The sequence below is a fragment of the Carassius carassius genome, chromosome 9 (genome assembly GCF_963082965.1).
Source record: "Carassius carassius chromosome 9, fCarCar2.1, whole genome shotgun sequence".
Lineage (NCBI taxonomy): Eukaryota > Metazoa > Chordata > Actinopteri > Cypriniformes > Cyprinidae > Carassius > Carassius carassius.
In genome coordinates this window covers 29,953,927-29,974,803 of record NC_081763.1, presented here as the reverse complement: position 1 = coordinate 29,974,803, position 20,877 = coordinate 29,953,927, and the positions used below count along the sequence as shown (strand labels likewise).

The 20,877-nt window shown below is 36.4% G+C and overlaps 3 protein-coding genes across 6 annotated transcripts; 1 reads left to right on the top strand and 2 right to left on the bottom strand.

Annotated features, from left to right (window-relative positions):
* Positions 1–962: 962 nt before the first annotated feature.
* On the bottom strand, positions 963–5,132 carry LOC132149555 (transmembrane protein 205-like). 3 transcript variants are annotated; one of them, XM_059558889.1, is made up of 4 exons: positions 5,000–5,132; positions 4,399–4,507; positions 2,755–2,918; positions 963–1,904 (listed from the first exon to the last, which is right to left on the bottom strand). In XM_059558889.1, exons 2-4 carry the CDS (start codon positions 4,496–4,498, stop codon positions 1,602–1,604), a joined length of 567 nt encoding a protein of 188 aa, XP_059414872.1. In that variant the 5' UTR covers positions 4,499–4,507; positions 5,000–5,132; the 3' UTR covers positions 963–1,601. The 3 variants fall into 3 exon arrangements, with proteins under 3 accessions (XP_059414872.1, XP_059414874.1, XP_059414873.1); XM_059558891.1 differs by having other exon boundaries at positions 4,399–4,504; positions 5,000–5,126; XM_059558890.1 differs by lacking the exon at positions 5,000–5,132 and adding an exon at positions 4,788–4,993.
* Positions 5,133–5,910: 778 nt separating this feature from the next.
* Positions 5,911–8,400, top strand: LOC132148674 (transcription elongation factor 1 homolog). Its single transcript, XM_059557373.1, has 4 exons — positions 5,911–5,934; positions 6,434–6,555; positions 6,644–6,714; positions 8,176–8,400. Exons 2-4 carry the CDS (start codon positions 6,440–6,442, stop codon positions 8,238–8,240), a joined length of 252 nt encoding a protein of 83 aa, XP_059413356.1. The 5' UTR covers positions 5,911–5,934; positions 6,434–6,439; the 3' UTR covers positions 8,241–8,400.
* Positions 8,401–10,058: 1,658 nt separating this feature from the next.
* On the bottom strand, positions 10,059–15,799 carry LOC132149553 (calponin-1-like). Of its 2 annotated transcripts, none has more exons than XM_059558888.1 (7): positions 15,621–15,799; positions 13,154–13,275; positions 12,985–13,051; positions 12,250–12,354; positions 11,725–11,841; positions 10,851–10,997; positions 10,059–10,751 (listed from the first exon to the last, which is right to left on the bottom strand). In XM_059558888.1, the coding sequence occupies exons 1-7, from the start codon at positions 15,678–15,680 to the stop codon at positions 10,512–10,514; spliced, it is 858 nt and encodes a 285-aa protein (XP_059414871.1). In that variant the 5' UTR covers positions 15,681–15,799; the 3' UTR covers positions 10,059–10,511. The 2 variants fall into 2 exon arrangements, with proteins under 2 accessions (XP_059414871.1, XP_059414870.1); XM_059558887.1 differs by having other exon boundaries at positions 12,217–12,354; positions 15,621–15,797.
* Positions 15,800–20,877: the final 5,078 nt, after the last annotated feature.

Below are 20,877 nucleotides of genomic sequence, written 5' to 3'. Positions count from 1 at the left end.
CACACCCAATCACACACACACACACACACTCACAGCCTAACACCCCATCAGACCTACACACATGTATATAATGTTAAATTCCAAGTTCAGTGTTAGTTTATTTTAGTTTTTGTGTTTTATGTACATGATTTCGGCATTATAATCCTTCTTATTTTATTTATTAATCTTCTAATATTATGTTTTATTTTATTTAACTATTATTATAATGTTTGGTGTACTTAATGTTCAAAATCAATTTCTATGTTGTTTTTTGATGCTTTGGCAATACAAAATGTATTTTTTTTGCCATGCCAATAAAGCTTTCTGAATTCTGAATTCTGAGAGAGAGAGAGAGAGAGAGAGAGAAAACTATGTCTATGTCTATGGGGACCAGCAGTGGAAGGTGAACGAATCCTTTAATGGCACCAAATTGGTCTCAATCATGCACAGAAGGTATTTAAGTTTTTGGGAATAGGGTATTATCACTATAGCAGAATTAATGAAACTACATTCATTAGGATACTCCTTTGCACTTTGCCATCTCTTCCTCTCTTGTATGGTATTGAATTCTGGTCAGCATGTTTGTATAGCTGCAGTAAGAAAGCAAATAAAAACAAAAAACTTGTAACTAGATATCTGGAGCAACTCTTTCAGATTTTAATTAAAACTCAACATGCATAGGTGTTTGATATTTCTTTAACTGAATACATGCTTGTTCAATGTCAGTAACAAACAAAGAAAAAACTCTTGTCAGTTTGCTTTCTAAATATGACCAAGATTCCCAATGGACACAAAGATTCCCAATGGACACAAACATACACACAAATAAAGTTGTCTTTCTTTTCATTAAAAGGGAAAATATGATAAAAATGGTATAGAACACTAAAAAATAAACTAATTCACAGCAAAAGTTTGAATATGCAGAGAAATCAACGGAATCACATTTGTATGTCACTGAATCTTCAACAGCACTCTTCTCCATGTCCAGTGAGAAAAGGAAGTTTACTTTCTGTTCAAACATCATTTTTACAAAAGACAATCAAAAGTTCATTTACTATTCGCTGCTTTTTTCCACAGAGTTTAATTGCCATTATAGTGTCATTCATTCTAGCATTTTATGATAAACAATCCTATAACTGGTCCTCTCTTCCTAATGTTTCTGGCCTTTTACAGCACAACAGGAATTGTACAAAGGTAAGGCTGGCATCTAATGACATTATCCACATATTTTATAGTTATGGACAAAAACAGAATGAGGAGAATATTAAAATGAAACCTGACAGTAAATGAAAAAAAAGTACCTTAATGTATATACTTTAATTGAATTCCCTAATATTCAATGTTTTATTGTACATTACATAATATATCATGATATAAACAAGTCACAAATAAATGAAAGTCCATTTTTAGAGACTGTAAATACAAAATCAATTGGGCTCTTTTCACTCTGTTCACTTTTGGCTCACATCAAGGGGTCTGAATTTGGTTCTTTTAACCTTAACGAACACTAAACACTCTTGTTGTATAAAAACTAGAAGCATTATTGTTATACAAATCAGTCCAGGATAATGGTCTTAAAATATCTGTCTGACTGTACTCTTTCTCAAAGGCACACAACACACTCATATAGTTCCTAAATGGAGCGCCAGGTAAATGAGATTGATGGTAGTGGAGAAAAAGCCTATTAGGTTGCAGAGGTTGGACAAACCGTGGTAGCGGTAGAAGGTGGCCCTGTGCTCCTTGTATTTCGGGTCCTGCTCACGGAGTTTGGCGTATTCTTCCTTATTGGAGCTCATACCCACCTGATTTCCCAGACCGTGCTCCTTCTCGATCTCCTGCATGACCAGCATGCTCTCGGTGGCAGATGGACCAAACCACTGCACGTTCAGGCCGGCCACGATCACAGCCACAAAGAAAAGAATCATCTGCTCAGAAAAATAAAAACTTGTTTAAAAGGAATAGAAACAAAATGTGGAAAGAAGCAAAGATTTGTTGAAAATGTGCACCCTCAGGCCATGTTTCTTCATCTGAACAGATTTGAAGAAATGTAGCGTTACATCACTTGCTCACCAACGGATCCTCTGCAGTGAATGGGTGCCGTCAGAATGAAAGTGATGAAAACATCAGTTTTTCAGTTGTGAAAAGCTGCATGTTTGTAAGAAACAAATAAATCATTACGGTGTTTTTAAACTCTAAACTGTTGCTTCCAACTTAAATATGAGACCTCTATCTTTTATTGTGATTTATTTTGTGAAAAAGTCACCTCATCTGAATCAGGAGAGAAATATGCAGAGATCAAGCACCGTTTAAAAGTGAAAACCATCCAAGACAGTCTTAAACAAATGTGCTGGTGGATTTTGATGTGAAGAGGACAACATGGAATAGGTTTTTCACTGGATGAAGTGTAATTATGGGTTATAGACTCATTTTAGCAAGAAGCGATGAAGTTTAAATGCTGTAATGTTGGATTTTTTTTTCTTACAAATATGCAGCTTTTTGCTTCAAGACATTAATTGATGGACTGGAGTGGTGTGGATTACTGTGATGTTTTTATCAGCTGTTTGGACTCTCATTCTGACGGCACCCATTCACTGTTGAGTATCCATTAGTGAGCATGTGATGTAATGCTTAATTTTTCAAAATCTGTTCTTAGGAAGACACAAACTGCATCTTTATCTTGAATGGCCTGAGAGCACATTTTCAGCAAATATTCATTTGTGGGTGAATTATTCCTTTAATGACTCATGCAGAATATACAAGGTTTTGATTGGTCACCTGAATGCCCTCATGCCAGTCCAGCAGTTCTCTGGGGTGGTACACAGCATATATGGACAGACTAACTGCATTTCCACCCATCAGACAATTGAAATAAATTGGGAATAACTTGCTTTGCACAAGGCCGAACGTGTGCATGGATACCTGGGAAATCAGCACAAAACCTGAAAATATAAAGAGGAATTAGAAGTATACAGTCGTGGCCAAAAGTTTTGAGAATTACATAAATATTGGAAATTGGAAAAGTTGCTGCTTAAGTTTTTATAATAGCAATTTGCATATACTCCAGAATGTTATGAAGAGTGATCAGATGAATTGCATATTTATTAACTTAATTAACTTAATCCCAAAAAAACCTTTCCACTGCATTTCATTGCTGTCATTAAAGGACCTGCTGAGATCATTTCAGTAATCGTCTTGTTAACTCAGGTGAGAATGTTGACGAGCACAAGGCTGGAGATCATTATGTCAGGCTGATTGGGTTAGAATGGCAGACTTGACATGTTAAAAGGAGGGTGATGCTTGAAATCATTGTTCTTGCAATCATTGCGTTGCATAAAAATGGCTTCACAGGCAAGGATATGGGGTGGTGATGGCACAGTGGATAAGACAAATGCATTTGGTGTGAGAGACCCGGGTTCGAATCCACTGTGAGACACCAATGTGTCCCTGAGCAAGACACTTAACCCCTAGTTGCTCCAGAGGCGTGCGACCTCTGACATATATAGTAATTGTAAGTCGCTTTGGATAAAAGCGTCAGCTAAATGAATAAAAATGTAAATGTAAAAGGATATTGCGGCTACTAAGATTGCACCTAAATCAACAATTTATAGGATCATCAAGAACCTCAAGGAAAGAGGTTCAATTCTTGTAAAGAAGGCTTCAGGGCGTCCAAGAAAGTCCAGCAAGCGCCAGGATCGTCTCCTGAAGATTCAGCTGCGGGATCGGAGTGCCACCAGTGCAGAGCTTGCTCAGGAATGGCAGCAGGCAGGTGTGAGCGCATCTGCACACACAGTGAGGCCAAGACTTTTGGAAGATGGCCTGACGCTACCATCAGTCCTGTGTCATGCCAACAGTAAAGCATCCTGACACCATTCATGTGTGGGGTTACTTCTCATCCAAGGGAGTGGTGCCATAAGGCAAAAGTGATAACTAAGTGGCTCGGGGACCAGAATGTTGAAATTTTGGGTCCATGGCCTGGAAACTCCCCAGATCTTAATCCCATTGAGAACTTGTGGTCAATCCTCAAGAGGCGGGTGGACAAACAAAAACCCACTAATTCTGACAAACTCCAAGAAGTGATTATGAAAGAATGGGTTGCTATCAGTCAGGATTTGGCCCAGAAGTTGATTGAGAGCATGCCCAGTCGAATTGCAGAGGTCCTGAAAAAGAAGGGCCAACACTGCAAATACTGACTCTTTGCATAAATGTCATGTGAATGTCGATAAAAGCCTTTGAAACGTATAAAGTGCTTGTAATTATATTTTAGTACATCACAGAAACAACTGAAACAAAGATCTAAAAGCAGTTTAGCAGCAAACTTTTTGAAAACTAATATTTATGTAATTCTCAAAACTTTTGGCCACGACTGTACATGGCATACTATATGATATTGTATTATTATATGATCATATATTAATTTACCTGCTATGAAAGACACCCACACCTGCATTCCCCAGATGAAAGAAATCACCAGAAGGTGAAGCACTTTCACAAAGGCAGTTGGGTCTCCCTCAGTAGTCATAATTAACTTCTGAAAAATTTAATAATATTAATAATAATTAAAAAAATCTGCATGTCAAATAAAGGTCTCAATAAATCTCAAATCTCAAAGGTCTCAAAAAGATTCACAACCTCATCGAAATATAAAGCTATATATGCATAACATTTTTACAAATTACATATAACATGTGCACGTGCACATACATTTAAAGTGTGTCAGTATAGATAAGAGCTTTGTGTATGTGCTGATTGTCGAGAACAACACACTATTGCAAAACAGAGCCTGTAGTTTTTGCGCATTAAAACCTTACCGATGCTCCTGGTCTGTTATGCTTATGGACCCATTAATAGAAGTTGCATCAGTTTACTTTCTGTCCCGTTAGTAAGAAAATGACAACAGCACGCGTTTCAAGACTTCCGCGATAGTCGTTCACGCAATTTCTCTATCACTTACGCAAGCAGTTACACAATGAAGCAATTTCCTTCTCAGTGTCAATTATGTTGGTCTATAGAAATTACATACCCGAGTTTTGAGTCACTTTATACAGGTCTTTTTCCAACGATCAGTTTCGAAAGATAAGATATCTGCTGCACAAAATTTCAGCTCCTGTTGCTTAACACCACACTTACCCTATTAGTCCCGCCCCCGTGACCACACCACCCAATCACGCTCTCTTATTCAAATATATGGATATCTGTCTTCCAATCACGATGCAAGGAGCTGCTTGTCTGTCTAACGCCTATCCAAAATTGTAACTAATTAACTATAGCAGATAACTAACATGAAATCATTAGTTCATATAGATAATAATTTAATATAACAGTCAGTGTTGATGTTCTATTATAATATTTAATATTTTTTAATTACCTTATTATTATTTTGATATTTAAGTTTTCATTTCAATTTGAAAGTTTTAGGAATTGTATCTATTTTTTCATTTTCATCAAGTTTTATAAGTTTTTATTGAATTGAATTTTATTTATTTTTTATTTCAATTTTATATAAGTAGAATACAGACTTTTGGTTTTCTTAAAACAATTTAATTATGGCGAATTTACTGGGTAATATTGCAGTTATGATGTTGATGTCCCCGTCATACACATTCAAAAGTTTGGGGTCAGTAAGATTTGTAAGGTTTTTCTCTTTTGCTCATCATGTCTGCATTTATTTGGTCAGAAATACATTTTTTTTTTTACATTTAATCTTTTAGATTAAATGTTGTTAGATATTATTGTTGTTAGATATGATTGCAATTTAAAATGATGTTCAATAATTGAAATGTTTCTCTCAAATGAACTCAATTTTGAACTCAGGTAGTTCTGGTGTTTAACACTAGAGGACGATCCGCTTTTAAACTGAAGGCCCTTTGACCGACCGGAAGTACATCTTCTATTTACTCTTTGTAGTCAGTGAGTGCTGGTTTGCTCCGAGAGTCGCATCTCTTAAATCACAGTTCGGTAAGACATTTGTTATTTTATTTATCCTCCTAGAAAGCACAATGTATTTCTTAAATGTTGAAATGCTCTTATATATCGTGAGTGTTTTTACCATATGGTTTTGCTCGGCTTTTCATTGTATTTCCATTTTACTGATTGTGTTTGTTTTTCTTTGTATTTATGTTGCCTAGAACCTAGAAAACCTTTAAAGATCTCCAAACGGTTACATTTTAATTAAAAAGAAACACATCAGCTAGAAATAAACCCGTTTAAAGATTATTTGTGCCTGTTGTTTGTCAGTTTGAGACAAAATAGACAGTCAATGTGGTTTAATCTAATAACAGAAAGAATGTATTTGAATGGTACATAATTTTTAGATACTAAATATCACTGTGTGTTGTAAACCTCATGGCTGCAAGAGGCTGTTGCTTTTGTATATTTAGCTCCTTCATTTAAGGTTCATGTATTTAAAGATTGCTTTATGTGGTCTGATTTTATTTGTGCTTTATTCTCCATGAAGTAAAAGATGGGACGCAGAAAGTCGAAGAGAAAACCCCCTCCCAAGAAAAAGATGACGGGAAACCTGGACACCCAGTTCACCTGCCCCTTCTGTAACCACGAGAAGTCATGTGACGTTAAGATGTAAGAAGAAAACTTCTTAAGTGTAACTTGATTTTTTTGCATGCAAAAATAAATAAAGCTAATGCTCAACATTTTTACTTTATTCCAGGGAGCGAAGTCGAAATACGGGGATAATATCCTGTACTGTGTGTCTTGAGGAATTCCAGACACCAATAACCTGTATCCTTCTCAAAACCCACTTGAAACCGACACGTTTTTGATAAATTAGAGAATTAGTAACGATTTATTGCATGATGTGTATATATATTCAAGTAATAGTCCACCCAAAAATATAAATTGCTGAAAATGTGCTCACCCTCAGGCCATCCAAGATGTAGAAGAGTTTGTTTACTGGAACAGATTTGGAAAAATGTAGTCAAGTCCACTTTATATTGTCAATTCTTCCACATGTACAGCACATACAGAGAATTGAAATTGTGTTACTCTCGGACCCTTGGTGCATACAGATAACACTTAACAGTAGAACTTAAAATACAGATAAAATCTAAAATACAACTATAAAAATAAACAGTTTAGATATAATGATTGCAGGGGGGCTGAGGTTCAGAGTTCTCTGGTGCATGGGTTAAAAGAGTGGTGGGGGGGTTCCATGAATATCCTGGAGGAAGGGAAGAGAGACACCAATGTTCTTCTCATCTGCTCTCACTATGTGTTGAAAGCTTCATACCACACAGTGATGCAGCTCCTCAGGATGCTCTCGATGGTGCCTCTGTCGAAGGTGCATATGATGGGGGGCGGGGCTCTGGCTCTCCTCAGTTTGCGGAGGAAGTAGAGACGCTGTTGTGATTTCATGGCTAGTGCTGCGGTGTTGTCAGTCCAGGAGATTTCCTCTGTGATGTGCACACCCAGGAACTTGGTGCTGCTCACTCTCTCCACGGTCCCATCATTGAAAGTCAGAGAAGCATGCTGAGTGTGTGCTCTCCTGAAGTCAACAACAATCTCCTTCGTCTTCTCCGTGTTCAGAGAGAGATTGATGTTCCTGCACCACACGGCCAGGCGGCTCACCTCGCTCCTGTAGTTGGTCTCATCTCGGTTACTAATGAGACCCACCACAGTCGTGTCATCCGCAAACTTAATAAAGAGGTTGGAGTTGTGTGACTGTGTGCAGTCAGTGTAGCATTACATCAGTTACTCAGCAATGGATCATCTGCAGTGAATGGGTGCCATCAAAATGAAAGTCCAAACAGATGATAAAAACATAAATCCACAAATAATTCCATCAATTATTGTCTTGAACTAAAAAGCTGTGTGTTTGTATAAGAAACAAATCAATCATTAATATGTTTTAACATTAAACCTTCACTTAAATAACAGTCCACAATAATGCTTCATCCAGTGAAAGTGTCCTCTAACATCAAAATCTACCCGAATATTTGTTTAGAACTTTTTAATCAAGTTTTTTCTCTTGTAAACTGTTCCTCTATCTGTGCATATTTCTCTCCTGATTCAGATAAGGTAACTTGCACTGGAGAATATGAATAGAGGACTCATTTTAACTGGAGGCAACGATGATTAATTTATTACGAACAGGCATGGGTGTGTAAATTCTTAGCAAATGTTCATTTTTGGGTGAATTATTTTAATGTGATGTTGGTTCTTGTCCTTAAATCGCTCTCTCAGATCTCTCAGAGCCGGTGGACGTGTACAGTGATTGGATAGACGCTTGTGAAGCAGCCAATCAGTAGTTTTGCAGGGTCAAAGGTGACCAAATACTCTTAAAGACTTGTGTTTCTTTGTTTTAAACTTCTGTATTGATTTACTGTTCAATCTTGTATTGAAGCTGAAATAATCATCTAATAAAGCCACAGGAGGCGGTTCAGGCAACACTGAGATAATGATGATGATGATGTGAAATCCAGCCTTTTCCTTTTTGTTTAGTGTTACAGAAATTGCAAAAGGTCATAAGTTTTTTTTTATTTTTTTAGTTTGTCTTGTGCATTTTATGATTTAGGTTTATATAAGACCATGTAGTATCAATTAAATAATTAGCATATTCTCTCTTGTGGAAAACCGTAGTCCACTTCTGTTGTGGAATCGGTTAAAATGTAATGTTATAAACATTTCATTTTCATGAAAATAAAGAGAAATCATTTGAAAATAGTGATTTATTACTTTTTCACTTGCTCAGCCATTGTTGGTAAGCCTCATAAATAAAAAAAACTTTAGAAGCATTAATGCAAGAGGGACACACTACATCAACAAAAGAGATTCACTGATTTATGATCTTGTGTTCAGCTGTTCCCAGCGGCGATGCAAAACAATCACATTTCTTAACACGCAATGATATATAAATGAAACCTACAAATCTGTAAAATGTTCAATAACTGAATTACATGAGGGTGGAAACTAGTAATGTCAAAACTATTTAGTTTAAAATAGCTAAATATATTAACTCTGCACATTAAAACTTATTTTATATGTAGACTCCCAACCATCCTAAATCATGAGCAGGTCTTGCTTGTGCTATAATCGGTCACGTTGATAATTGAGTGTCAGGTTAATCAGGCTAAAAGCAGTAATGCTAGCATATATATAAGTTTACAGAATCATTTCTAGATAGTCTTTGGGAGTCTGCTTTGTGAGCAATCTTTAGCTTGATGAAATACTATTCTGTACTACAACAGACGTCTCTGAAACCTTGAGATTTTAAAACCTCTGGCCTTAGTATTGATTCCACATGCATTTGTTATGATGAATGAAGACGCTTACTATGTTTACACGAGCAGGACATGAGGACTTTCTCCTGTCAGTGAATCAGCGTTTAGGGCAAAGGTTCCTGCAGCTCTATTGAACACATCTGAAGCAGCTAATCATCTCCATCGGAATTGCTTGAGAACTACAAGCAGGTGTGTTGGAGCAGGGTTAACACCTTTTCAAACAATTACGCAATTATGCATTAATTTGACCGGAAATATAGGAAAACAGTCATTTTGTGAAATCATTTAAAATAATTGTTTTTTTTTTTACTTGAATATATTTACAAATGTAATTTATTTCTGTGATGCAAAGCTGTATTTTCAGCATCATCCCTCCAGTCTTCAGTGTCACATGATCTTCAGAAATTCTGATATTGTGATTTGCTGCTCAAGAAACAATGTTTTTGCTGTTTTAAAGAAATAAAACTTTGTTTTCAGAAACGATCCAATAAACAGATCAAAAGTGACAGAAAAGACATTTATAATGTACAAAAGATTTCTATTTCAAATAACTGTATCACAGTTTCCACAAAAATATTAAGCAGCAAAAACATGGTAAAAATAAGAACAATTATTAACAATTGAGCACCAATAACTGATAATAATTGAGCAGCAAATCCACATCTTAGACTGATTTCTGGAAGTTTATGTGACACTGAAGACTGGAGGAATGATGCTGAAAATTCAGCTGCGCATCACAAGAATACATTTCCTTTTACACTATATTCAAATAGAAAATAGTTATTTTAAATTGAAATAATATTTCATTGTTTTACTGTATTTTTAATCAAATAAATGCATCCTTGCTGAGCAAAAGAGACTGCTTTTAATAAACATTAAGAAATCCAAATTATTCTAAACTTCTGACCAGTATATATATGGAACTATGAGGCATCATTAATAATACATCCATATTTATCATCTGCATTATTTGTTGTTCATATGAGAACATTTGGCAGTGCAGGAGATGGGAGAATTGCACACTCAAAATAACAATAAAATAAAACTGAAAAATGTATAATATTAAAACTACAAAGTGAGAAGCAGGAAAAGCCTGTTTGTAGAGAAAAGAAAAGGAAATCAATTCTTTCTGAGTTTGTTTGCTACGTGCGGTCAGTCACTGAGGTTCTCAGCTTTGATCGGTGGCTGTGATGTCAGGAAACAGTTCAAGCTGGTCCTACTGATCAACATCAATTTGGAATATCAAAAAAAGTGCAGGTGAATGTTTAAAAGCAGTGTGCTGGCAGCTGTCTGTTCATCCTAGTCAGAATCCTGATATCCATCCATCTCTGAGTCCTGGCCGTTGTTGATGAAGTCATCAGGGCTGGAGCAGTACTTGCTGTCGTACACCTGACGGTGCAGACCGTACACCGTCATGCCGGTCTGGGACGCCATTTTATTGGTGCCCATCTGCAGCGAGACGATAGAGGTGTCGCACATCTCCATATCCAGCTTCTTATCGAAGATCTGCCGCTTGGTGCCGGGGGCCGTCATGCCGGACTGCAGAAGAGGAAACAGAAAAGACATAAGCTGCCATTTATGATCAGTACTAGGAATTGTAAAACTATGAGAGCGTGATTACAAAACCATTCAGAGCACCTGACTAGCTCCTTTGTTGGTGCCCATCTGCAGGCTGATTGTTGATTGGTCCAGAGGATTCTCCATACCATTCTTGGGGTCATAGAGGTGACGCCGTGTGCCATAAGACGTCATGCCCTTTTGACTGGCAAACTTATTGGTGCCCATCTGAAAATGCAAAAGGAACTGTGAAAATGATGTAGATAAAGAATGTCTTGTTGAATTAAAATGCAATTATATAACATACACTACTGTTACTCCATGCATCAGATTTGGAATAATTGCTAAATTTTTGTTAATTAAAAATTAAATGTTTTTGTAAGAAGCCACACCAGGGTTGTAATTATTAGAATTTTTTTTACAATGTAAAATAACTGTTTTCTACTTAAATATATATTAAAATGCTGTGATCAAAACTGAGTTTTCTAATATGCTGGTTTGCTGCATAAGAAACATTTTTTTTTTTATAAATATTGAAAAAGGTTTTTTCAGGATTTTTGATGAATAGAAAGTTCAGAAGGACAGCGTTTATTTGAAAGAAAGCTTTTATAACATTTTACATGGCTTTACTTTCACTTTAAATATATTTAATGTATCCTTGCTGAATAAAAAGTAATAATTCCTTAAAAAAAAAAAAACTTTTGAACAGTAGTATATCATTTTAAAAATAAATATAAAATAGCATTATTTAATTAATACATCAAAATAAAATGTAAATATATATAAAAAGATGTGTATATAAAAATATATAATGCATACCACTGAATTGAATTTGATTTGATAAAATCAAAGAAACCGGCATTGCTATATTTTTTTCCAAGGCTTTAATTTAACCCTTATTTCGTTTATTTTTATATATGAATAAAAAGGCGATTACTGACGAATAACTACTGACCTGCAGACCAATAACGTTGCGTCCCTGCCTTAGTTTCTCAGGAGCAAATTTGCGTTGTTGTTTCTCTGCGTATTTCACTCCAACATCGTATTTCGAGTGGAAGCCTTTAGATTTAGCCTGCATTTCAAAATAATGACAAATTAATACACGTACATAAATAATAAAGGAAACAGACATTTTGCATTTAAGAAGTGGAAGTACAGGATGCTATTATTTCATATAAAAAACAAACATGTGCAAATAACTTTGTATACATGAACACACAAAGAGCAGTGAGATAGCTTTTTTGGTGTTTGCTTGAGTGTTGGCTTGTGGGAAAAGCTCAAATACCACATGTTTTGATGTTAATCTCTCTGCTGACGGTTAAACAATCCCATTTGAATGAACTTTTGAAATGTAGATAGAAAGTATGAATATTACACAAGTTCTTAATCTTCAGTCTGAAGTTATTCCTTATCATTTCTGTATAGAAATTCATAATGTGAGACTCACCATCCCAGCCAGTGTAATAAGCGTGCACTGGACCTGAGTGTGGTTGACGTTCTCAAACAGGTCGTTGGCCTCAAATATATCATCTGACCTCATTCCATATTCTTGAATGGCTCGGATGAAATTACCAATATTTTCCATCTGCAACAAACAAGGCCAAACCAAGAATAAACTGACATAACCTGAAAAATCTGAAAGTATGCACAACTTATTCCCGAGGAACAATGCTCAGCACCAGAAACCCTTTTGATATTTGCATCAGCGGTTATTAGATTTTATGAATGACACAAGCATCCCATTTCACAAAGAACTTGAAACATTTGAATATAAAATCCCTGAAATATGTTATTGATTTCGGTCTCATCCCACATTAAAAGTGCCTCCAAAGTGTTTTATTACTTGGTTTTCAAGAACTGTACAGTTCTTCTAAAATGATTGTTGTGTTTAACCCAAGTATAAATACTTTAGACAGGAAGCGTTTCCTAAGATTACTAGTTGCCAGATATTCACAATATAACACTCCCAATCTCTACTCAAAACTAGCCCAATAACATTTCGAAGGGGTCCCCTGCTAAAATTCAATATCAAAATATCATGTTTTTGGAGTCGCTTCAACCCGAGGACATTAGAACAACACACGGCAACAGAGTTAAAGTATCCCAATGCCGCAGGAAAACCTCGGACTTGGCAACACGGATCAGATTTACTGCCTCCTGCTGGACCTAAACTGGATCAAGCAGATATGCTCGCAAATGTGATATTCTTGCTCACCTGATGCCAGTTTTGAGGAGAGTTGTTGATCTTTTTAACAGAACCGGGCTGAAGAGTGTTGATAAGCCTGTAAAAACGAGTGACTGATAAACTTCCTTTGAATAATCAGTTATTTGAGCTTTGTAGCTGTTAATCAGCTCCAGATCGCATGAATCAGGACATCACTCACTCGCAGAGGATCACTCCGTCTTTCAGCCCCTCCATGAAGTTCTCGGGAAGTTTGCGGCCTGTGACCTCGCTGATCCACAATCTTAGCTCCTCCTCCTTATTTGGGTCATATTTGTGGGCCAGCTGGAGGTCAAAGGTCAAAAGATTACCACACACTTCTAACTTGCAGAATTGATATACTTTACAGTACTTTTTTTTTTTTAAGAATTATTACACATAATGCTTTTATTTCATTTGTTGCACTGCAAGGATAGTTCTATTAAAAAATAACAGTCTGAAAATATTACATAAACACTTAAATATACACTTTTACTAACGCATACATTTCACCATGTGGGGTCAATAAGATTTTTAAAAGTTTTTCATTATTTCATTTGTCATTTTTTTTTGGGGGGGGGGGGGAGAAAAAAACAGGAAAACCGTGATAATGTAAAATATTATTGTAATTTAAAAGAACTTCCTGTGAGTAAAAACTGAATATGGGTATCAGTGTTGAAAACAGTTTTACTGCTTAATAATTTATAAATATATATTTACCTCTTTTAAAAGAAAAAAAATCTTAGTGACTCCAAATTTTTGAATAGTATCTTATAGAGTATACATAAAAAATAATAATAATCTTGCTGTTGATAAAAAAAAAAAATGAAGAACAAGACCTTGCCCTTGATTCAAAACATGATCCTAGCATGTTTCTTCCAAATAAACGCCATAACCTATTTAAATGTTTCCTTTCGTCTCAGTTCATCATACAGACGGATTTCTTAAAATAAAACATTATGGCTGTGGCTGAGTGAGTTGTAAAGGAAAAGAAGAAGTGGGATATAAAATATAAGGTTGGGAATGCTGGGGACATTCCTGCCTGCAAAAACTTGGATTGTCTCCTTTGTTGTATTGCTGCGTTGGCAAAGTATTTATGCAGTCTTTCACTCCTGAAGGATTTCTTATAAAGGAAGAACAAGACAGAAAAAAAGAAAAAGAGAGAGCGAGAGATCTGGGAGAGCTGTTTCTCCCAAGTTTGGTGCGCTGGTGTGGAAGCCAAACAAACGCTGTTACTTTAAATCAGTGTTATTGTTGGCCTTTTCTCTCTTTCGGTCCTCCATGTCACAGCTGCGTGCCTCATCCCATCAGCCCTCCATTCTGATTTTTAGCTCCATACGATTGTTTCTTCTCGCTCCTGTCTGCTCGTGTGAAGTGAGGTACTTAGCACATGCTAAATGTGTCCAAATAACGCCAAGACTGATAGCACTCACAACCTTCCAAAGAATTCTGCTCACAGTAAGATTTATTGTTTTTCTCTCATTCTGGACATCTGGAACAGACCTCAGTCTAACTCTGTAAAGTCCATGCCAAAACCAGATTTTTTTTAAGCAGGAATTCTGTCACAGACTGCCTGGATAACATTCCTTTATACCCTTGGTTACCTGCATTGACAGTTATTTTTAGCAGTTACACTGTATATGATTCCTAGCTCCTAAATATAAAGGTTCTTTATCATCATCTAATTCCATAAAGAACACTAAACATCCCTAGAATCTTTTCATTACACAAAAGGCTCTTTACAGAATGTTCTTCACACTTAGGAATGAAATTGGTTCCTTTCAGAACCATTCACTGAGAGGTTCATTCGGAACTGAAAATATTTCTTCTATGGCATTGCTACAAAACAAAAAAAGAAAAAAAATATCCATGTTTGTTCATGACTTTAAAAGAGTCTTGTCAGAAAGTTCTACTAATGTTCCCTGTTGGCTGGAACAAAGTTGATCTTCCAGTATTAGGGTAGGATGTCCAAGGATGCTCCTCCTTATTCTAAACTGTTTACAACATGCTCCTCTTCTCAGATAGTGTGAGTGAACACAGCTCTCCTTATATGGGGACCGAAAACCACATACCTAGTCCATAGGAAGACACTTGTGACATAATCTCAAAATCCACAGTGTGCAGCGTGACTTCTGCTAAATCAGAGTACACAGATATGTGTGGTGCTCAGGAAGCGGGATGTCATTGACAGCTAAAGGCAAAAGGCCAAAGGTTTAGGTATTTTTAAAAGTGGACCACTAAGATTATGAAGGGAATAAATGTGGTAGAAGTTCTTATGTCATAAGGCACATCAGTACATTACTTTAGTACAGAATGAATAAGGACAAAGACATCACATAAGCAAAGTTAAATATTTCAATATGACTGAAAGGATTTTTTTTTTTTCATTTTGTAGACTTAACTTCATTAAAACAATGTGCAGATTTGACTAAAACCAACTAAACAACCATTTGCTATCAGTCTATGGTTTGGATCCTCATAATTCACACCCTGTTACTGACATATTTGAATTGATGTCAACACTTAAAAATTATTAAAATTCCTTGTATAGGCTACATTACAGAATAAATGACACTCTAAAATGTTTAACTTCAGTAGCGCACGTGCTGCCTGCGCATCTTTGACAGCTGTCAATCAAAGCAGACGCTTACCTTACTCTTGATTTCCGCAGACAGTCCGAAAGCGGGACCGCTCTTGAACTGCGTTGACATCGCGCTTTTTAACGGATTCGGACGAGAGGATGGCGATATAATGTTAGAACTGGAATCTTCAGTGCAACCGTCTGATCATGTGGGGAGGTTTGGGCCACATCTTCTTTTCCACAATCTTTTTTAAACTCTTCCCATCTGTGCGTGCGCGGAGCGAGCCCTGATTGGCCGGGTCCGACGCCCAATTGCGACGTCACGCCGCTCTGTTAAAATGATGTCACCGGCTTTAAACGAGTCGCATGTCACTTTTTCCACTTTGAAGTGAATTAATAATGCCTCTGATTTGTCTTCAGAGAATCTCAGCTGGTTTTGCTTTATATTTTACAGTGGACATCAAGTGGGTGACATATACATACATACATACATACATACACACACATATTATATTCACAAGTGCCATCTGAAAATGTATTCTAAAATTAGCATTTTTATTAGGCTACAATGTTAAGGTTCAGTAATTTCACTTTAATTACAATGTATAGGTCTTTTTTGTGCCATTAAAGTGAAATAACTTTTGCTTTTGCATCTGAACTTTCATATATATATATATATAATGACACCCACTTTATGTCCACTGTGAAATCTAAAGCAAAACCAGCTGTATATAAGCTATATAATGTAATGTAATAAATATATAATGGACGGATGGATGTTACTTTTTATTAATATATATTTTAATATACATTGTGGCCCACTTTTGTGATTTTTAGTCTCTCTCTCCAGATTGTTTTAGAGCCAACAAATTTAGAATTTTATTAATTTATTTTTTATATATGACAGGACATAGTAGGACAAGATATAGAAAGAAAAAAATCATGGAAAAGAAGAACCAAGAGTAAGGAATAAAGAAGTGTGGGGGGATAAAATAAAAGTAATGACACAATTAACAATAAAATTAAAATTAAAAAGATTAAGACGGAGAAGAATTAATAAGTGATGAAAGATGAGTGTCTCTGTGTTATGCCTTGATGCAGATGAGCTGATTTTCCATTTTTATTCCACTATGTTGTTCTGATACAGATGACAAGCCAGGAGTGTGTCGTCCAGTCAGAGAGCACAAGCGGGTCAAAGCTCCTGATCCATCAGCACAGCTCAGTATTCATCAGGACTGTGATGTCATCATGAGATCACACATAGGAATGAAACTAAGACAGCATGATGCTGTGATATGATCAATGATGTTTTGACACTTTGTAGAATCTGTTTCAATGTTATTTGATCGCACACACTCTCACCCACAGATATGTTTAATGGTGTTTCAGTAATAGTCTGGATATACACTTTTATACTAGTGCATCCAGAGGGAATAATTTACATCAGATACTCTAAGTGCTCTAAGTGTCACAGCCCTAGATCTAGAATGTTTCATAACAAAAATCTCTCTGTCAATCATCAGGGTTAAAGTGTGTAACACCTCTAAAAGTGGCTCTGTGATGCTTGCATACACAGTAGCTGAGTCCCAGTCAGGGAGTCAGTCGGAGTGCAGCCTGATCCAACGGTCTTGTAAACATTCTAGGTGTTGAAAAAGAGCAGGGGAGGAATTCGGACGCTTTATTTGGTCATGACCGAGGCAGACTATCACCCTGCTATGAGGGTCAAGACGAAGAGGTGTTCAGGCTGCATAGCTCTGACATTCACAACCTCATAAGAGGACTTCACATTCAGCTGGATTTCATGAAGCACACAATAAATGAGTCCAAAACAACTCCATCTCTATATATATATATATATATCTGAATACATGATTTTGTAACGCTGGTGTTATTTAACTAGCTGTATCCAGTCTTAGATGCTCTGGAGATCTGTTCTGTGTTAAAGGGTTGTTTTGTCACCCTTCATCCATAATAACTTACCCAATGCAGATGTCAGTGTGAGATGTGAACTGATCACTACTCAGTTAAACAAATAAAAGGTGCAAAGGTAGACAGGTTTCAAACAGAAAGAGTTATTGCAAGAGGGTGTTGTGGTGGTTACTAATGCATTGATAGCACTGCTGCTAAGTAAACAGGTTTACCGCAAAATTGGGCTACTTTTACATTGTTACTCTCGACTGTTTTTTTTTTAGTCTGCTCACTGAAATTTTGAGTTGCATTTGAACTGGTTTTCTTATGCAGACCTGGCAACCCTGATTGCTAGGTAGTTACTAAGATGTTTTAAGTTGTTGCCAGGCATTTGGTAGAGGGTTGCTAACCCTTACGAAAAAGAAGTTTATTCAATGCCGCGTTTCCACCGCAGGAACTTTACCCAGGAACTAGGGACTTTGGCCTGGTACTCGGTGTGTTTCCACCACAGGAACCAGGAACTAAATAAAGTTCCGGGTAAAAAAATGCCCCTCAGAAAGTCCCTGCTGGCGAGGTGGTACTTTTTCAAAGTTCCGGAACTTTCGGGGGCGGGACTTGGCCGCTAAACATGCTGATTGGTTGAGTTCACGCAGCATTGGTTGAGTTCAACCACCATTTATTCGGATCAACATTTTCAAAATATTACTGTTATTGTGTCATGAAATGTAATTTTAAAAGTATTTCAGGCGAGAATGTAGTTGTTTAAAACTCAAATCTGTGGTTTATTTATAAAGACAGTGCCTATTTAAAAATGTGTTTCGCCGATCTCAGAGACGGTGAGCTCCACGCGATCAGCGGGAGCTCAGTGATCATCTATCCGCCGAGAAGCAGCCTCACCTCGGCTAGACCTTCTGATGTGTGCCGCTGGCTTTAGTCTCTTTAGTGGTTAAACACAAAATATAATTTGTTTGGGTAAATCTAACAGGTTATCTTTGGTCTGTATTCAATTTATCTATATGTTAAAATGAAAATAAAAAAGGCAAATCTATATAATATTTTGTGTGCTGTTAGTATACTTCTTTTAAACTAAAAATAGGAAAGTATTTTTTAGATTACTTTTTATGTACTCCTCATAAATATACTTAAAATGAAATTTAAGTATACTTGACTTATACTTACAAAAAGTCTAAATATATTTGAGCTATACTCCTAGAATCCGTGTTTTCATTATTATACGGTAGAGGGCGCTAGTACACATCTTATGCACAGAATTTCCCAAAAAAACAGAAGTGAAGAAGAAAAAACAACAGATACTAACACATGTTACATGATCATCTGACATGAAACAGCATCAAAACTGTAACATTATGGCATAAAATGTCGACCGACGAAGAGGTTATAATTACAGTCAAGCTTTGGGGTGTTGATCGACTCCATCTACGTTTTGATTATCATTCTGAATCCAAATCATAGTTTTCAAAGTTTCAGCTTTCAGCTTTATTTTTTATGAAACTTACCCACATTAAAGTGTTTAAAAAAGAATGCATGAAGCAAGAATAAAATGTTTTTGTTTACAAGCAGATACCCTGTTCTTTCTTTGGGTGTTTTGTATTAAAACCTAAATAGAAACATAGTAGTATACTTAAAATATGATGCAAAGTTCACTTAAAGAAAACTTACGAGTAGCCTATACTGTACTTGCAGTATAAAACTACTAAACTAGTTGTTTACTGACACTAAACCTCAAAGTGTACAAAGTATTAAATTAGTAAACTATCAGTAAAACTGTAAGTTCACTTTTTAGTATAATTGCAGTACAAACATAGAGGTAAACTAGTAGTGTACTCAAAGTTTACTACTGTTATACTTAAATTATACTGTTATATATTGTTATACTTTTTATATACTAGAAAGTGGGCCAATTTAGTCCCAACGAGTATTGAAACAGTACACTTACAAGTATACTACTAGAACACGGATATTTGTATACTTGCTACATAAAGTATACTTAAAAATATACTTGGACTTTACTTGAGTGTACTTAATAAAATTAAGGGTAAGGGTAAGGGTAAGGGAATGCATTTATGTGGTTTCTAAGGCATTTCTATGCAGTTGCTATGATGATCTAAATGTTTGTTTGGCAGTATTTAACTATACTTTTAGTGGATATCATGAAAGGACATTTAGAAACTGTGATCTTTGCTTAAGATTTTGATAAAACTCTAAGCAAAGAGGGTAAAAAGCCAAAGGCAAAGCTGACAATACTGATTGTAAAAAGACAAACAGCTGCAGTTTGATGGGAATGAGCGTTTGGCACTCATCAGCATCAGACACAACGATTGCTGTATGTGTGTTTATGGGCACAAATGAGCCAGAGAAGAGTCAAGAAGGATGGAGAAACTATGAGGGAAAACAGAAAAGTTACAGCAGCTTCTGAAAGCGCGTGTTCCAGAGATTTCCCTGCCCTCCTTGCTTTCCTCTCTCCTTTCTAGGATAGGTCTGTCTGCCTATTTATGGTCGATGGCTCATTCAACCTACAAAGATTAGAGGAATTCAGTAGGCTGCTCTGGGGATCTAACAGCCACGGGCAGGTTTTCGGCACACAGTAGTCATCCGTATCCTGAACCCACCAGCTGAAATGTACTGATGACTATTGTAAACAAGCAAAAGGCATCATAAATCAGCTTGATGTTCTGTGCAACACAGATTAGAAAAGACCCTCAAACAACTTAAATGCCACATAAATGTAACTATATAAAGATCATAGAGCCTCTGGAATGCAAATCTACATCTGGGAACAACTTCAAGATGAATATCTGAGCGCAGTTCAGTTTGCATTTTAGAACTCATGGGAGTTGTATATGAACATTAATTTTAATATCTGTGCCATGTGTTGGATTTGATATCAGTACAGACATTTTTAAAGTTTTCTTTGGATATTTAAATGTCTACTGTACACGCTCCAAAACAACTAATGAAAACCGTCTCTGGCAGGTAATAGCAAAGTGAAAAGTACATGCTTGGGCATACAAAATGTCACAGACAGCAGTACTGCAGATGTATGATGTGTAGTGTTGTGTGTGTGAGAGTAGCAGGGGAGATTTCAGTGAGCCTCAGATGCACTGTGACCATGTTTGGTAAAAGTTATCCACACACGCACAGTCGCTCTGAACCAACTCAACTGACCAGGAGTACATGCAGTAGAGCAGGATTCAATCAGAGCCAGACTACAGGCTCAAAGAGCTCTCATTCCTCCACTTTAATATTCCTTTTCATCCTCTTTGGCTTTCTTTACCTCCACTTCCTTAGTATTATGTAAGCTCTGAGCTGAGGCAGGACTACCTGAGGTCATTTTCAACAGGTACAACTGAAGAAAGAGATACTCCTTAAACATGAGGATGTTCGGTTGCCACTGATCC

Coding starts and splice junctions, on each gene's coding strand:
- LOC132149555 (XM_059558889.1), bottom strand. CDS start 4,498: ATGACTACTGAGGGAGACCCAACTGCCTTTGTGAAAGTGCTTCACCTT. Junction 2,919..4,398: donor GTGGGTGTCTTTCATAGCAG/GTAAATTAATAT, acceptor TTATATTTTCAG/GTTTTGTGCTGATTTCCCAG. Junction 1,905..2,754: donor ACTGGCATGAGGGCATTCAG/GTGACCAATCAA, acceptor TTTTCTGAGCAG/ATGATTCTTTTCTTTGTGGC.
- LOC132148674 (XM_059557373.1), top strand. CDS start 6,440: ATGGGACGCAGAAAGTCGAAGAGAAAACCCCCTCCCAAGAAAAAGATG. Junction 6,556..6,643: donor AAGTCATGTGACGTTAAGAT/GTAAGAAGAAAA, acceptor ACTTTATTCCAG/GGAGCGAAGTCGAAATACGG. Junction 6,715..8,175: donor ATTCCAGACACCAATAACCT/GTATCCTTCTCA, acceptor TCGCTCTCTCAG/ATCTCTCAGAGCCGGTGGAC.
- LOC132149553 (XM_059558887.1), bottom strand. CDS start 15,680: ATGTCAACGCAGTTCAAGAGCGGTCCCGCTTTCGGACTGTCTGCGGAA. Junction 13,276..15,620: donor CTGCGGAAATCAAGAGTAAG/GTAAGCGTCTGC, acceptor TTTGACCTCCAG/CTGGCCCACAAATATGACCC. Junction 10,998..11,724: donor GCAACGTTATTGGTCTGCAG/GTCAGTAGTTAT, acceptor TTGCATTTTCAG/ATGGGCACCAATAAGTTTGC.